General features: G+C 40.9%; 1 protein-coding gene across 3 annotated transcripts in view; it reads right to left on the reverse strand.

Annotated features, from left to right (window-relative positions):
• Window positions 1-3468: 3468 nt before the first annotated feature.
• Window positions 3469-12100, reverse strand: part of myo1b (myosin IB) — a 272073-nt gene continuing 263441 nt past the window's right edge. For all 3 annotated transcript variants that reach the window (XM_080198810.1, XM_080198808.1, XM_080198809.1), the window contains 2 exons: window positions 8448-8575; window positions 3469-4873 (listed from right to left, as the gene is read on the reverse strand). In XM_080198810.1, the coding sequence (XP_080054936.1) occupies window positions 4750-4873; window positions 8448-8575 (252 nt within the window). In that variant the 3' untranslated portion in view covers window positions 3469-4749. The remainder of the gene's footprint in view (window positions 4874-8447; window positions 8576-12100) is intronic.

Here is a 12100-nt window from a genome sequence, read left to right on the forward strand (position 1 = left end):
ATGGCGGCGCGGGCTCGTTGGGCCTGTTTCCCGCGCTGGGTTGTTCTTTGAACACTGCAGCTTGGGCTTCCTATTGGGTCTGGTCCAAGATGTACTGCCCAGCCCGGGCACACAGGCTTCTGTGACCTGCTTGACACAGCTGACTGGGAGATGCCACACATCTCCGCGAGAGGTCTGAAAGGATCCATCAATTTGACAGCCACTGAGAGTGGGTGTGCCCCCACTGCCCCCCCCCCGCCTCTAGGTGCCAGGTCCTACAACAGGTTGCACAGGTGTTGCACTGTTTTCTTTCAGAGGCAGAGATGTCAGCAGCACACAGTGTCCAACATCTGTTCAAATGACACGCGTGCGCGGAACTGCCTGGCTCTCTGCTCCCTCCCCTTCACACCTCTGGATGAACGGCAGCCACCTCCTGCCTCTGGTGGTCATTTCCCTCTACTCCTGCAAGTGGTAAGGCCCAGGCCTTCCCCCAGCCACATGCTCCCCACCATCACAGCTTCTTGAAAAGTTGACAGGCTGCAGCAGTGCAATTTGCAAGGGTTTTGTGCACATCCTTCAGCTGGAAGTGTGCTGAGTGCGCTAGGACCCAGCAGCACCACAAGACCAGAGGTCACTGCTGCAAGTCGGACATTTGGAGACCACGCTGAGCAACAGCCCCCATCCCCCCACACACTCGCACTGCCATCACCGACCCAAGAAAGAAAATGGTCGCAACAAAAGGACACCCATGAGCAGCAGAGAGCCGTTGGACACTATGCACTTAGCCCCTCACTGATGGGAGTGCCCAAATCGGATTTTTATGGAGCATGTCTGTTTCGCGCCGATTCCCAACTGGCCTATGTGGTGGTAAAGGGGGAAGTGCTGGTAAAGTTGGGCATGCATTAGTTCAGTTTAAATACATTCAAATGTATTTAAATAACTGTCATACCTGTTTCAGGCACGATCCCAACCATGTCCATTTTCGGGCCTTGGTAAAGGGGGAACCAGTGCAGAGGTGGGTGCGGATCGCACATCATGCCTAACTTTACCAAGTTTCGTGCCTGAAAACAGGCGCAATGTGATGGTAAAATTGGGCCCAATGTTTCCTTACTTTTTTTGTTTGTTCTGGGATGTGGCAATATGGGTCAGCTGCATTAATAGGCCACTTCCAGTTGCCTGAAGAAGATAGTCAAGGCTAGCTTCTTCAAGCCATTGTTTGTACAACTGAATGACTTGCAAGGCCACTTCAGAGGATAAGAGTCAAACATACAATACAAACTAAAGCTATATGTTGCCCAGACTGGAGATTGTTGGCCAGTTCTTCACCCTAAAGTGTGTTAGTGAATGAGTTAGGTTTTTACAATGATGACATTTTCATGGTTTTTTTTTCCTGGTACTAGCTCACAGGCACATCTGAAATCTCACTTCAATATCATGACAGGACTAATGTCAGAAACCTTTTATTACGTCAACCATTTTGATGTTCTGCTAGTTAAAATCCTGTGCAATGTATCAAACTTATTCATCAACAACCAATTAATCCATGTTCTCACATGGAGGACTCTGCCAGAAAGGGATGTCCACTCTGATGTTAACCATGTCCTTTATAACATAGAAAGAGAGTGCAAGTAAATGTTTCTGATTCCTGGATTAAATCTGCTCAGTAAGACATAAGATACAGTGCTACATAGTCAACCCATGTAAGGAGACCACAAGATTTCTACCCTAATCCCAAAGGATTGCCTGAAGTATTTTTACCATAGTTAATAAAGAGAAGAATTTAGTTACAGAAATAGCAATTAGTAGCTGAACTTTGGAAGGCACGATGGAAACTAGAACACTCAAGTTGGAATTGCTTTGGGTTTGTAGGGCATGTACATTCCATGCTAAAAAATCTCATCTAAGGACAGTAATACATTAGTAATGACTGAAAGTTTATTTATAGTGATTGCAACTTAACACAACACAATCACAGATAGAACTCTAAACCTCTTTGTTAAATTATAATACCTTATAAAAAAAGATTGTGTTTAATGGATCTGTAATATAACTACTTATATTTTTACATCAACCGTATCATGCAGCAAGACCTGGACAATATCCAGGCTTAGGCTGACAAGTGGCAAATTACGTTCACGCAACACAAGTGTCAGTCAATGATCATGTCCAACAAGAGAAAATCTAACCATCGCTCCTTGACACTCACTGGCATTACCATTGCTGAATCTACGTTATCAACATTCTGGGGTTTACCATTAACCAGAAACTCAACTGGACTAGCAATACACTGTTGCAACAAGAGCAGATCAGAGGCTAGGAATCCTGCAGTGAGTAACTCATTTCCAGACTCCCCAAAGTCTGTCGATAATCTGCAAGGCACAAGTCAGGAGTGTAATAGAATACTTTGCCCTTGCTTGGATGAGTGCAGCTCCAACAACACAAGAAGCTCTCCACCAACCAAGGCAATGCAGTCTTTTTGATTGGCGCCCCATGCACAAACATTCACTCCCTCCACCACCAATGCACAGTGTGTACCATCTACAGGATGCACTGCTGAAACCCTTTAGCAGCACCTTCCAAACCCATGACCACTAACATCTGAAAGAACAAGAGCAGCAGGTACATGGGAACACCGCCACTCAGAAGTTTCCTTGCCAAGCCATTCACCATCCTGATTTGGAAATATTATTGTCATTCCTTCACTGTCACTGGGTCAAAATCCTGGAACTCTGGAACAACACTGAGCAGTATGAGTGAACTTATGCCTCATGGTCCGCAGTGTTTCAATGCAGCACGCCAAGAACAATTAGGGGTGGACAATGAGTGTTGGTCTAGCCAGTGAAGTCCACATCCCTTTTTTTTATATAAGTGGTAGCGTTAACAATGGGAACTCTTAACATTTTAAACTCTAAATACTTCTCTTCTGAACCTGCAGCCAGAAAAGTTGGAGGTATCATAATTGCTGGGGTCTGTTTCAGTGACATGGGCAGATGAAAAACTTTTGTAGCTATTATCTGAAATAGTACAGAGACAGATAAAAATGAAACTAGCATCAACAATAATCTAAATTGTTCTTCAATGACACCAATACTAAACTCAGTGAACAATTAGGAATAAACAGAAATACGTGCAAAATAAAATTACTCCATAACATTGCCCCACCTGCACAAGGTGTCATCAACTCTTCTTTGAAAGAAGACTGGCAGAAAACCCTATTTTTAAAATGTTATTTCCCACAAAGGCAACACTGTTTAATACAGTCATATTGTGTTCTGCATATTTATCGATAACAAATCCTAATCATTAATTTTAGTCTTGTATACATGTTGGATTATTAACACAGCAAATTCAATAAGTACTAAATCACAAGTCACTCTTCATTTAACTATTCAAGAGCTTTGTGATCAGGCCACTAGCTGAACCCATGCATACTTAGTGGTTTTTGGTACTCATACTTTACTTCATGCAACAGAAAACACTACAGACAAATGAATTTAACAGATTTATAAAAGATTAAGAAATCAGTTCTGTTAACTCGGTTTTTGACAGCTGTCTGATACACAAATTCTCGAGGCACGATGAGCTTGAAAGAGGTATTAAATACAAAAATACGATTATAACATTACAGCATTACAACACAAGAAACATCAGACTATGATCACAATACCAACTTCAATCTATTTACATCTCATTACCTCAAACATTTCTTAGTGAAAAACCACTGAACTGCAATTCATTCTGTTACTGTTTTTTTCTAAAGACATGTGTAGTGTAAATTCTATAAACCGTAGGTGGCTTAGCAAGAGTTACATTGGGGTGTCAGCTGCATTACAGCTTTCAACACAGGTTGTCTGTACCTAACAACTCTCCCAGAAATTCAACATAAATAGCCTTTACAAAATGCTTTAAAACCTATTTTTTGTTGTTGTATAATACATAAAATGCATAATTTTGTTTCAAAACAAGCAGTATTCCTGTACACGGTTCAGCAATATTCCAATCTCGGAAAGGTTGATCCCCATAACCAAGTCATAGCTTTTAATATGCAAAGTTACAATGTATTAATAAAATCATTCGCAGCATCTCTCATTTTGCTCAATTTGGTTTTTAAAATCATTTTTTCCCCTCCCATCTAGTTTTAGCTTCTGTCTTGCAGAAAGCTAGGACTACATAATGTTCCACACACCAAGGCATCCAGCTTAGGTCCAAGATCATGAATTTGCTTAAACTCCCCCAACCCACAAGATTTGTTTCACATTTAAAACCTCTGTAATCCTTCCCTTGCCCAGAATTTTCCCTAATAACCACCCCTCCCCTAACTTCCTCCTGAAGGTGCTGACTCATGACCAGGTTGTTCCACAGGTTTAGAAGCTCAAGACTGTGATGTCTCATCCAAGTGACTATTTGGTTAGTGGCCAATTGGCGATGAGAGTTCATCAGCCATCTCATGTGCCCAACTATAGTGTTCTACTGCAGGCTGAATGATCGAATCTGGGATCTTCCTGGTGTGTAAGGCTCAATGCTATATAGGACGTAGATACACTATATGATGGGATCTACCACCTTGAAATTTGTGAAAGGAGCTCACTGCGGTTGTTTTTGTAAACCATTTGAGAACCAATCTTAGGATTAGAAAATAAAGTGACATCACCATTACATTAACAACTGCCAACGGCCAGTCACAGCTTCAGGAGAAGAAACTTAACAGAAAGAATATATAATCATATGTGCAGTTAGAAATTGTCCCAAAATTGATAGCAACTGTAGCGATTAAGGAACTGTGACTTCCAGGAGACGATTATTTTTCCTCTTGCATGCAGGGAGATTGCCATTTTTCTGTGCTCCCTGGATAAACTTCACACAGACTTTATCCTGATTGAATTGAACCAGAAACCTAAAAAAGATATAGCAAACCGTTTATTATTCTCCTATGAAAACTTGAGGTTCGTACTGAATACCAGGTGTATTGATTCAAAATCCTAACACAGGAGCAATGAGGTTGGATCCAATATGCACATTTTTTCAAATGTATACTCTACACAAAAAAAAATAGCCATTCTCATTATACTTTTTTTTAAACAAATGCATTCCTATCATCCTGGATATAATAATTGCAAATTGACAAGATGCTGCAATTAAGCAATTACAGCACATTCCCATTTGTTGGGAAATTACCAGTGAAAACCCCAAAGCCTTATCCTGTATCAACAATGTCAATATTATAATTAATTCATCAATCCACATTAACTATGATGGTCTTTGTACTGCTCTCTGCGACTACTCAACTTGATCTTGGTCACATATCCATCAACCTTTTAAAAATTTAATTCTGAAACTCAATTTGTCAAAAAATAAAGCCGGAAAGGCAAGTGACGGGAACACTAGCTGCACACGGAACAGTCAGCTGCTGTGTACAGCAAATGCAGAGTGAAATAGTGCTCCATGCAATATTCAGTAATTGAACTATGCTCAAACATCTTAGGGAATGAGGAAGGTGCCCCTACCAGCACTTCTTGACCAAAGCAGTGAAACACAGTGCCTAGGAAACAGATGAGCAAGAATATGGACCCAACCCCCTGATTCCTTAAAGCAAGTTTAACTGCACCAAAAGAGGAAGAAAACACATCAAAGGCCAGATACTTTCTTAAACAGAAGGTCAAGCTAGAAAAAAAACAAAGAACCCTGAGCCACTTACATTGAGTGGCATGAGATGAGGTCATCTCCCTACCTCATCCACTTGTGTGTGAAAGGCTTTGAAATAACTCTAATATTTTTCCAGTGTCTATCTGACATATAGTCCTCCAAAATTGTGTGCATGTGCATGACCATTCATTTAAAGTGTCCCACTATTCTGAATCATCATTAGGCAAAAATAATTAAACCTGATTTCAAAAGGGTTCTACTGGATCCAAGTCAGCTGCCACTCAAATAGCAGTCTCATGTGAACTGGAAATAAATATCTGAAAGTGTTCACATGAGGCCTATCCTGGGACTATAACCCTAGCTGTGAAAGAATGCAAGTACATTCATCCTATTCCCTGGATAACTATTAAACCATTGCTAATACAATGACTATCCCATTTATCTCATTCCAAGTTGCATTCAAATTATTTAATCATACATTTTTTCTCTCTTCTGACACCCATCTCCCCCACCCTCAACTGCACCCTGATCAGAAAACCCAATTTACCAACAGCTACATAACACTGAATGGTGCTGGATTTACTGATAATTGTGTCAATGTGTCAAACACCTTTCTCACAACCACCAAAGCTTATAATATTGTGGATGGCATTGGTAACATGAAATTATCCTGTCAATCAAGAGGACTTGATAGCCTGTGGAAACAGTGTCCTGCAGACCATTGCCAGAATACAAATGCCCCTCTGAGCTATTATTCACAGGAATTTTATCATGGGCAAAAACTTAAAATCTGACTCAAGGTTAATTCCTGCTAATGCAGTAATTGTTTATTTTTTAAAAACACAAATGGTTTCAAAAATAGAGGGGGGAAAAGATAGACATAGCAGTAGGAACTTCTATTATTAGAAACAGATGGAAAGTCAAGGAGCTGCTATAGTTTAAAATCACTGACCATGGGTATTTGTTACTTTTAATCATGCAGGGCTCACTTACTTAAAAGGGGAAAGACTGGTTAACATAGTGGGTATGATCCTTCCAGTTAGGAAGGCAAGAACAAGAATAAATCATTTATTCCCACAAACCTGTACTGTCATTCAATTAGATAAAGGCTGATTGTATCATAACTCCATTTACCTGTCTTGGTTCTATAATTCTTAATGCCCAAAATCTAGCAAAAATATACCAATCTCACATTTTGACATTTTCAGTTAACTGAATTTCAACAACTTATTTGGGGAGGGGGTGAAGAGCGGAAGATGAGAATTTCTTTTGTCAGAGAATCTTTGGAATTCTCTACGTCTCTACCTCAAAGGACTGTGGAGGCTCCATCATTGAGTATGTTCAAATCAGGTGGCGATAGATTTCCAGATACCAATGGTATTAAGGGAAACAGATAGCTTGAGAAAATCAGCCATGTCCTAGTTAAATAGCAGAATAGGCTTTAGGGGCTGCAAGGCCCACACCTGCTCCAATGATCCAAATTCCAAACCACAAAAAAGGGCACAAAAACTGGCCGAGAGGTTGTGATCCAAAATTGTTGAACTCTATGCTAAATCCAGTAAAGTGATTAGTTGAAAGATGTGATGCTGGTCCTTGAGAATACGCCCAGCTTCATTGGAACAGTGTTGGAGGGCGAGGAGAAATGGGTAGAGGGATGAAAAATAAAAACAGCAAGTGGACCAGAAGTTCGGGATTACTCCTGGAGGTTGAACACAGGCGTTCTGCCAAGCAATAAGCCAATCTGCGTTTGCTTACTTCAATGATGGAAACTGCTTTGCAAGCAGTAAATATAGTATGTCAAACTGAATAAAATACAAGTAAATCATTGTTTCACCTGGAAAAAAAGTGTTCGGGACCTTGGGAGATGAAAAGAGCAGAGGTAAAAGGGCAGCTCCTGCACTTGCACGTACAGGTTTCGTAAGAATGTGAAGGGCTGGAGAGTGGGCCTGGGGGTCGGAATGGTTCCTTCCGATTACCGAAAGGGAGGATAGGGGAAGAAATGTTTGGTGATGGCATCACATTGTAGGCGGCGGAAATGATCAGTCAAATGCAGAGTCTGGTGGGGTGGAAGGTGAGAATAAGGGTTCTGCAAGAGAGGGCAAGGCGTGAAAGCAGAATGGGCATGGTCGAGGGCACTGTCAAACATTCTGGGAGGTAACTCAGTTGAGGAGAAAGGAAGGCATATTGGAAGCACAGGTATGGAAGGTTGATTCACCAAAACAGTTGCAACGGAAATGGATTATCTAAGGCAATGAAATGGAGTCCTGACAAGTAGCAGGATGTGGCGATGTATACCCAAAGCTAGCTGTGGGAATCAGACATGTCCACTTTCAGACATTTATTGAGAGGACATGTCCACTTTTCTTCATGCTCCGCCTCTTTTTGCTCAGCTCATATGCAAACCTTGTTGCCCCTTGTGATGCCTTGCCCTTATATTGTAGCTTGTTTGTCTTCTTCTTTCCTGGGCCTTTTCCTTAGTATTTTTCTTATGCAGGGCGGTGGATGGGGGGTATATTTGTGTGAAAAGGAGGGGGTGAAGGTGTTGGTCGGGGCTCTTGGAGGAAGAGGATAAGGGCTGCGTGGGTTCTGCATGGTTGGGGAGAGGTGATTGTCGAGGTGGTGTACGTTAAGGGAAGGGGGCTATTAGGTTGGGGACTTCTTTGTATTTCCGGGGGTTGGGGTGATGTCAAGGTGGTATGTGCGTTTGAGTTTTTATACCTTAGGGCTTAACTGATCCTCAGCCATCTTGGTTACATATTCAGTGTTCTAAACAGATTTACAATTTTCACTTTTTTCCCCACGTCTTAAACAAATTCTGGACTTACTCATTGTTTATCTCAACATTTATCTTCTGGTTGGTTTTGAAGAATATTGTGCGATAAAGCTTGGTAATAATCTCAATTAAGCGGTCACTGGTGAACAGGAAATCACCCTTAGCAGCAGCTGTGGAACCCTGTGGTAAAAGAATGGTGGAATTAGTGCTCTTGCCTGTAGTGCATATTGTAAATAATTCAACATCAGCTGGGCCTGAACTCCAGACACAGTCTTAATAAACTACTATTACATTTCAACCCTGAGATTTCAGCTCAAATCCAACCAAATTAAGGAAGAAAGCCTGGTTCATCTCCGAGCTAAAAAAGCCCTCTGAAGGACTGAACAGTGGCTCCAAATTTTAGCAGAAATCATTTATAATTTGTCACAGACTGGCATTTAGGGGTTGGAGAAGTCAAAGTGGGATGAGGGATCATCTCAGTCTGGAATTAAAATATACTGCTGTAACAGTCAAGGAATATATTAAATATCCAAAATGGAAAAGCGTTCCATTTATCACTTTACTGAATTTTAATCAAAAACCCACATTGCTGTAGATAAAACATTGAGGTCATTCCTATGGAGGAATAAAACTTGCAGTGCTGCAATGTGTTTTTTTGTCACTAGAAGGAGCTCACATATAATCAGATCTCAATGCAAACCTTAAGAAACCAGTATGGGACCCCTAACATTTCAAGCCCCCATTTCAACATGTGAATGTGACCTGGTGCGGGCAATCGAGAAAAAGGAGGGCTGTCTGGCATGAGCGAGATGGTTGGTGGCCAGCACAATGAGGGGTTCAGGCCATTTTAATGCATGAACCTTATTTTCCTTTCTCAGAAAAACTCATACAATGGCTGGTGCATGGAAGCAGAAAAGGATGTGGGATCAGGCTGGTATAGGAAAAGAAAATAAGCCAAAAAATTCAATGTGGGGCCTGGACAAGTGAGCCTCTTCCTACTAACTAAGAAGGTATCTTAAACTTCTTTGCATGATCACTTGTTGGAGCCACTTCTCATCTTGAAACCAATTTATAGCAGTCTATCAGAGTACAAGCAGTAACACAAGCACCCTGAGGTTAAACAGGGTTGGGCTCAAATGTCATCAATTTTCAATGAATGTTTAATGAGGCCCTTGCCTGTCTGCAATGAAGGCCTCCGGTAACTTGGAGTTATTTTTATTCATTCGTGGGACATGGGTATTGCGGGCTGTCCAGCATTTATTGCCCATCCCTAGTTGCCCTTGAGAAGGTGGTAGTGAGCCTCCTTCTTGAATCCCTGCAGCCTATGTGCTGTGGGTTGACCCACAATGCAGTCAGAATGAACATGGAAATGTAGATATTGCTGCAATTTTAACCCACTAACCACTTTAATCAGATAAGTGGGGGGCAGGGCGGGAGGGGGTGAATGGGGAGCATTGTTAAAATAAGAACTTGTAACTGATTAACAAGGGAGTCACATCATTGGAATCAGATGTGAAGTTTGAAGGTAGGGGATATTCCACCTCTAGCGCAGAATCTGCCTCTTCTTCTGAGACATTTAGCCAGCGTGATGGGGATGGTGTCTATGTATGTGCTAATATGGCCAGTGTTTTTAAAATCATGTACACAACAAGACAATCGTGTGATTTGATTTCCATTATTAGTTCCAGTGCAGCATGGGTTGTGACAAGTTGAGGAGGTTATTAAATGTAGCACCAATCTAGTAAAATCAGGCTATTTTAAAATTCAAAACAAGGTATATTGTTCAACAGCCCAAGGACTACAGCAGTGATTTTCCCACCCCTCCATTGAAAGGGTTCCCCATCACAAACTGGAAGCAAATGAAACTTATTCAAATGAGGCTGACCCAAGAAAATATGAGATCGACGTATAACTATATGTAAAATGGAAAATCTTGACAAATCCAAGGACATGGATGTTTTGTTGAGTGCTGAATAAATACAATTTTAAACATTAAACTAGATTCTAATTGGCTCTATGAAGCAGACAAATTTGAAACAATGCTCTAAGTCATGTGCTGTAACAGAATGCTGCTAAGTAAAGACATGGACATATTATTTGGAACAAGGCCACAGTAAACTAAATTGGATTTATTAGATCCGTTAGATTTCCATTCCGCACAAATTAACAAACATAAATGATAATACCAATTTACTACAGAAAAGCTGTACTTGCTGCATTTTTAATCAAGCTGCTCATATTCTACTTTAACCTTCAACTGACACAAATCTAGAGTGAACAAACCTCACTCTAGTTAGTACTGCTCCGCATTTCTATTTGCGCACATTTCTGTTTGAGCAATATTTCATAACTATGCAGCATTTTGCAAACTGAATGAAGATCCTCCAAGGAAATCATAACTAAATTAAAATGCCTGACAAAAACTATATTCAGAAATAACACCCACCAGAACTCGAGAGTGAAAGGCTAATGGTACACTAATATTCACATTCAGTCAGCAGCTTCTTAACTTCTGGATAGTTGGCTCCTTGAATTACAGCATCATTCTGAGGTCTTGAACTATCACTGATGGCCAAATCTCACATATTTTAATGACATTCCCAAAATGGATGTCATTTTAAGGGTCAAGTTATATACTGCAACAGTTTAACTGAACAACAGGGAATGAGGGATTCAAGAGAAACACAAAAACTTTTTAAATAGATTTTACCAGAGCTTTCCCTCACTTCTCTCTCTCCTTTTTGAAAGATGCTGATCCATGGTGGGATATGGCTCCACATCCAGGTGAATAATTGCCATGCAGAGCTTATATAACCAGTGACTGCACCTTATTGTTACAGACATAAGAGAGATGGTAAGATAACCTTTGACAAAGGGTCATCTGGACTCGAAACATCAGCTCTTTTCTCCCCTTACAGATGCTGCCAGACCTGCTGAGATTTTCCAGCTTTTTCAATTTTGGTTTTGGATTCCAGCATTTGCAGTAATTTGCTTTTATACAGATGGCAAGATGATTCCCCTCTTTCTACTCTTGACTGACTACAGATAGGTGTATTTTGAAGAGAAAGGGAGGGTTTTAACCTTGAGTGCTGGGACTCTCAAGAACAGACAAAATATATGTTCTCTCCACGTCATGATAAATATTTATTTCTCCACATGTGATGTACTTGCAACAGCAACCATTCATACACTTACACAGATGTATACACACACACGCAAGAAAAGTGATTGCAAAAGATGTAGCATGCACTTGGGTCTTAAGGGTCCAAAATGTCACTGATGCCCTGGATTCTCTAGAGATGCAGTCTTGGTATGTTGCAGGGCTGTGATTTCCTTTTGGTTCACTGAGGAAACGAAGATTCGATGTTTCTGCCGATGGATTTGTAGTGATTTACTGCTTGCAGCAACAGTTTTCTGGCTTTACTTCAACTGAAGTGCAATTGAACCCTTGTGGTGGCAACTTGGTTTTGTTCTTCAAATTGGTCAGTAAAGGCTAACCCCAACTCACTGCCTAATGATGGTATTTAGGTAGGGTCTTTCCTTTGATGGTCTAAATCTGTTAGGGGGAACAGATTTAGACCAGCAAAGGAAAGAAAGTCAGGGGGGACTGACTGTGACTGATCTCAAACTGTGTCTTAATAAATGTCCCTGATCAGAACCTAGTTTCTGTTAGGTGACCATAAATCTGTTTTCCATTGTCCGCAC

Source organism: Carcharhinus amblyrhynchos, chromosome 11 (assembly GCF_965287045.1).
Source record: "Carcharhinus amblyrhynchos chromosome 11, sCarAmb.v2.hapA, whole genome shotgun sequence".
NCBI classification, from domain to species: domain Eukaryota; kingdom Metazoa; phylum Chordata; class Chondrichthyes; order Carcharhiniformes; family Carcharhinidae; genus Carcharhinus; species Carcharhinus amblyrhynchos.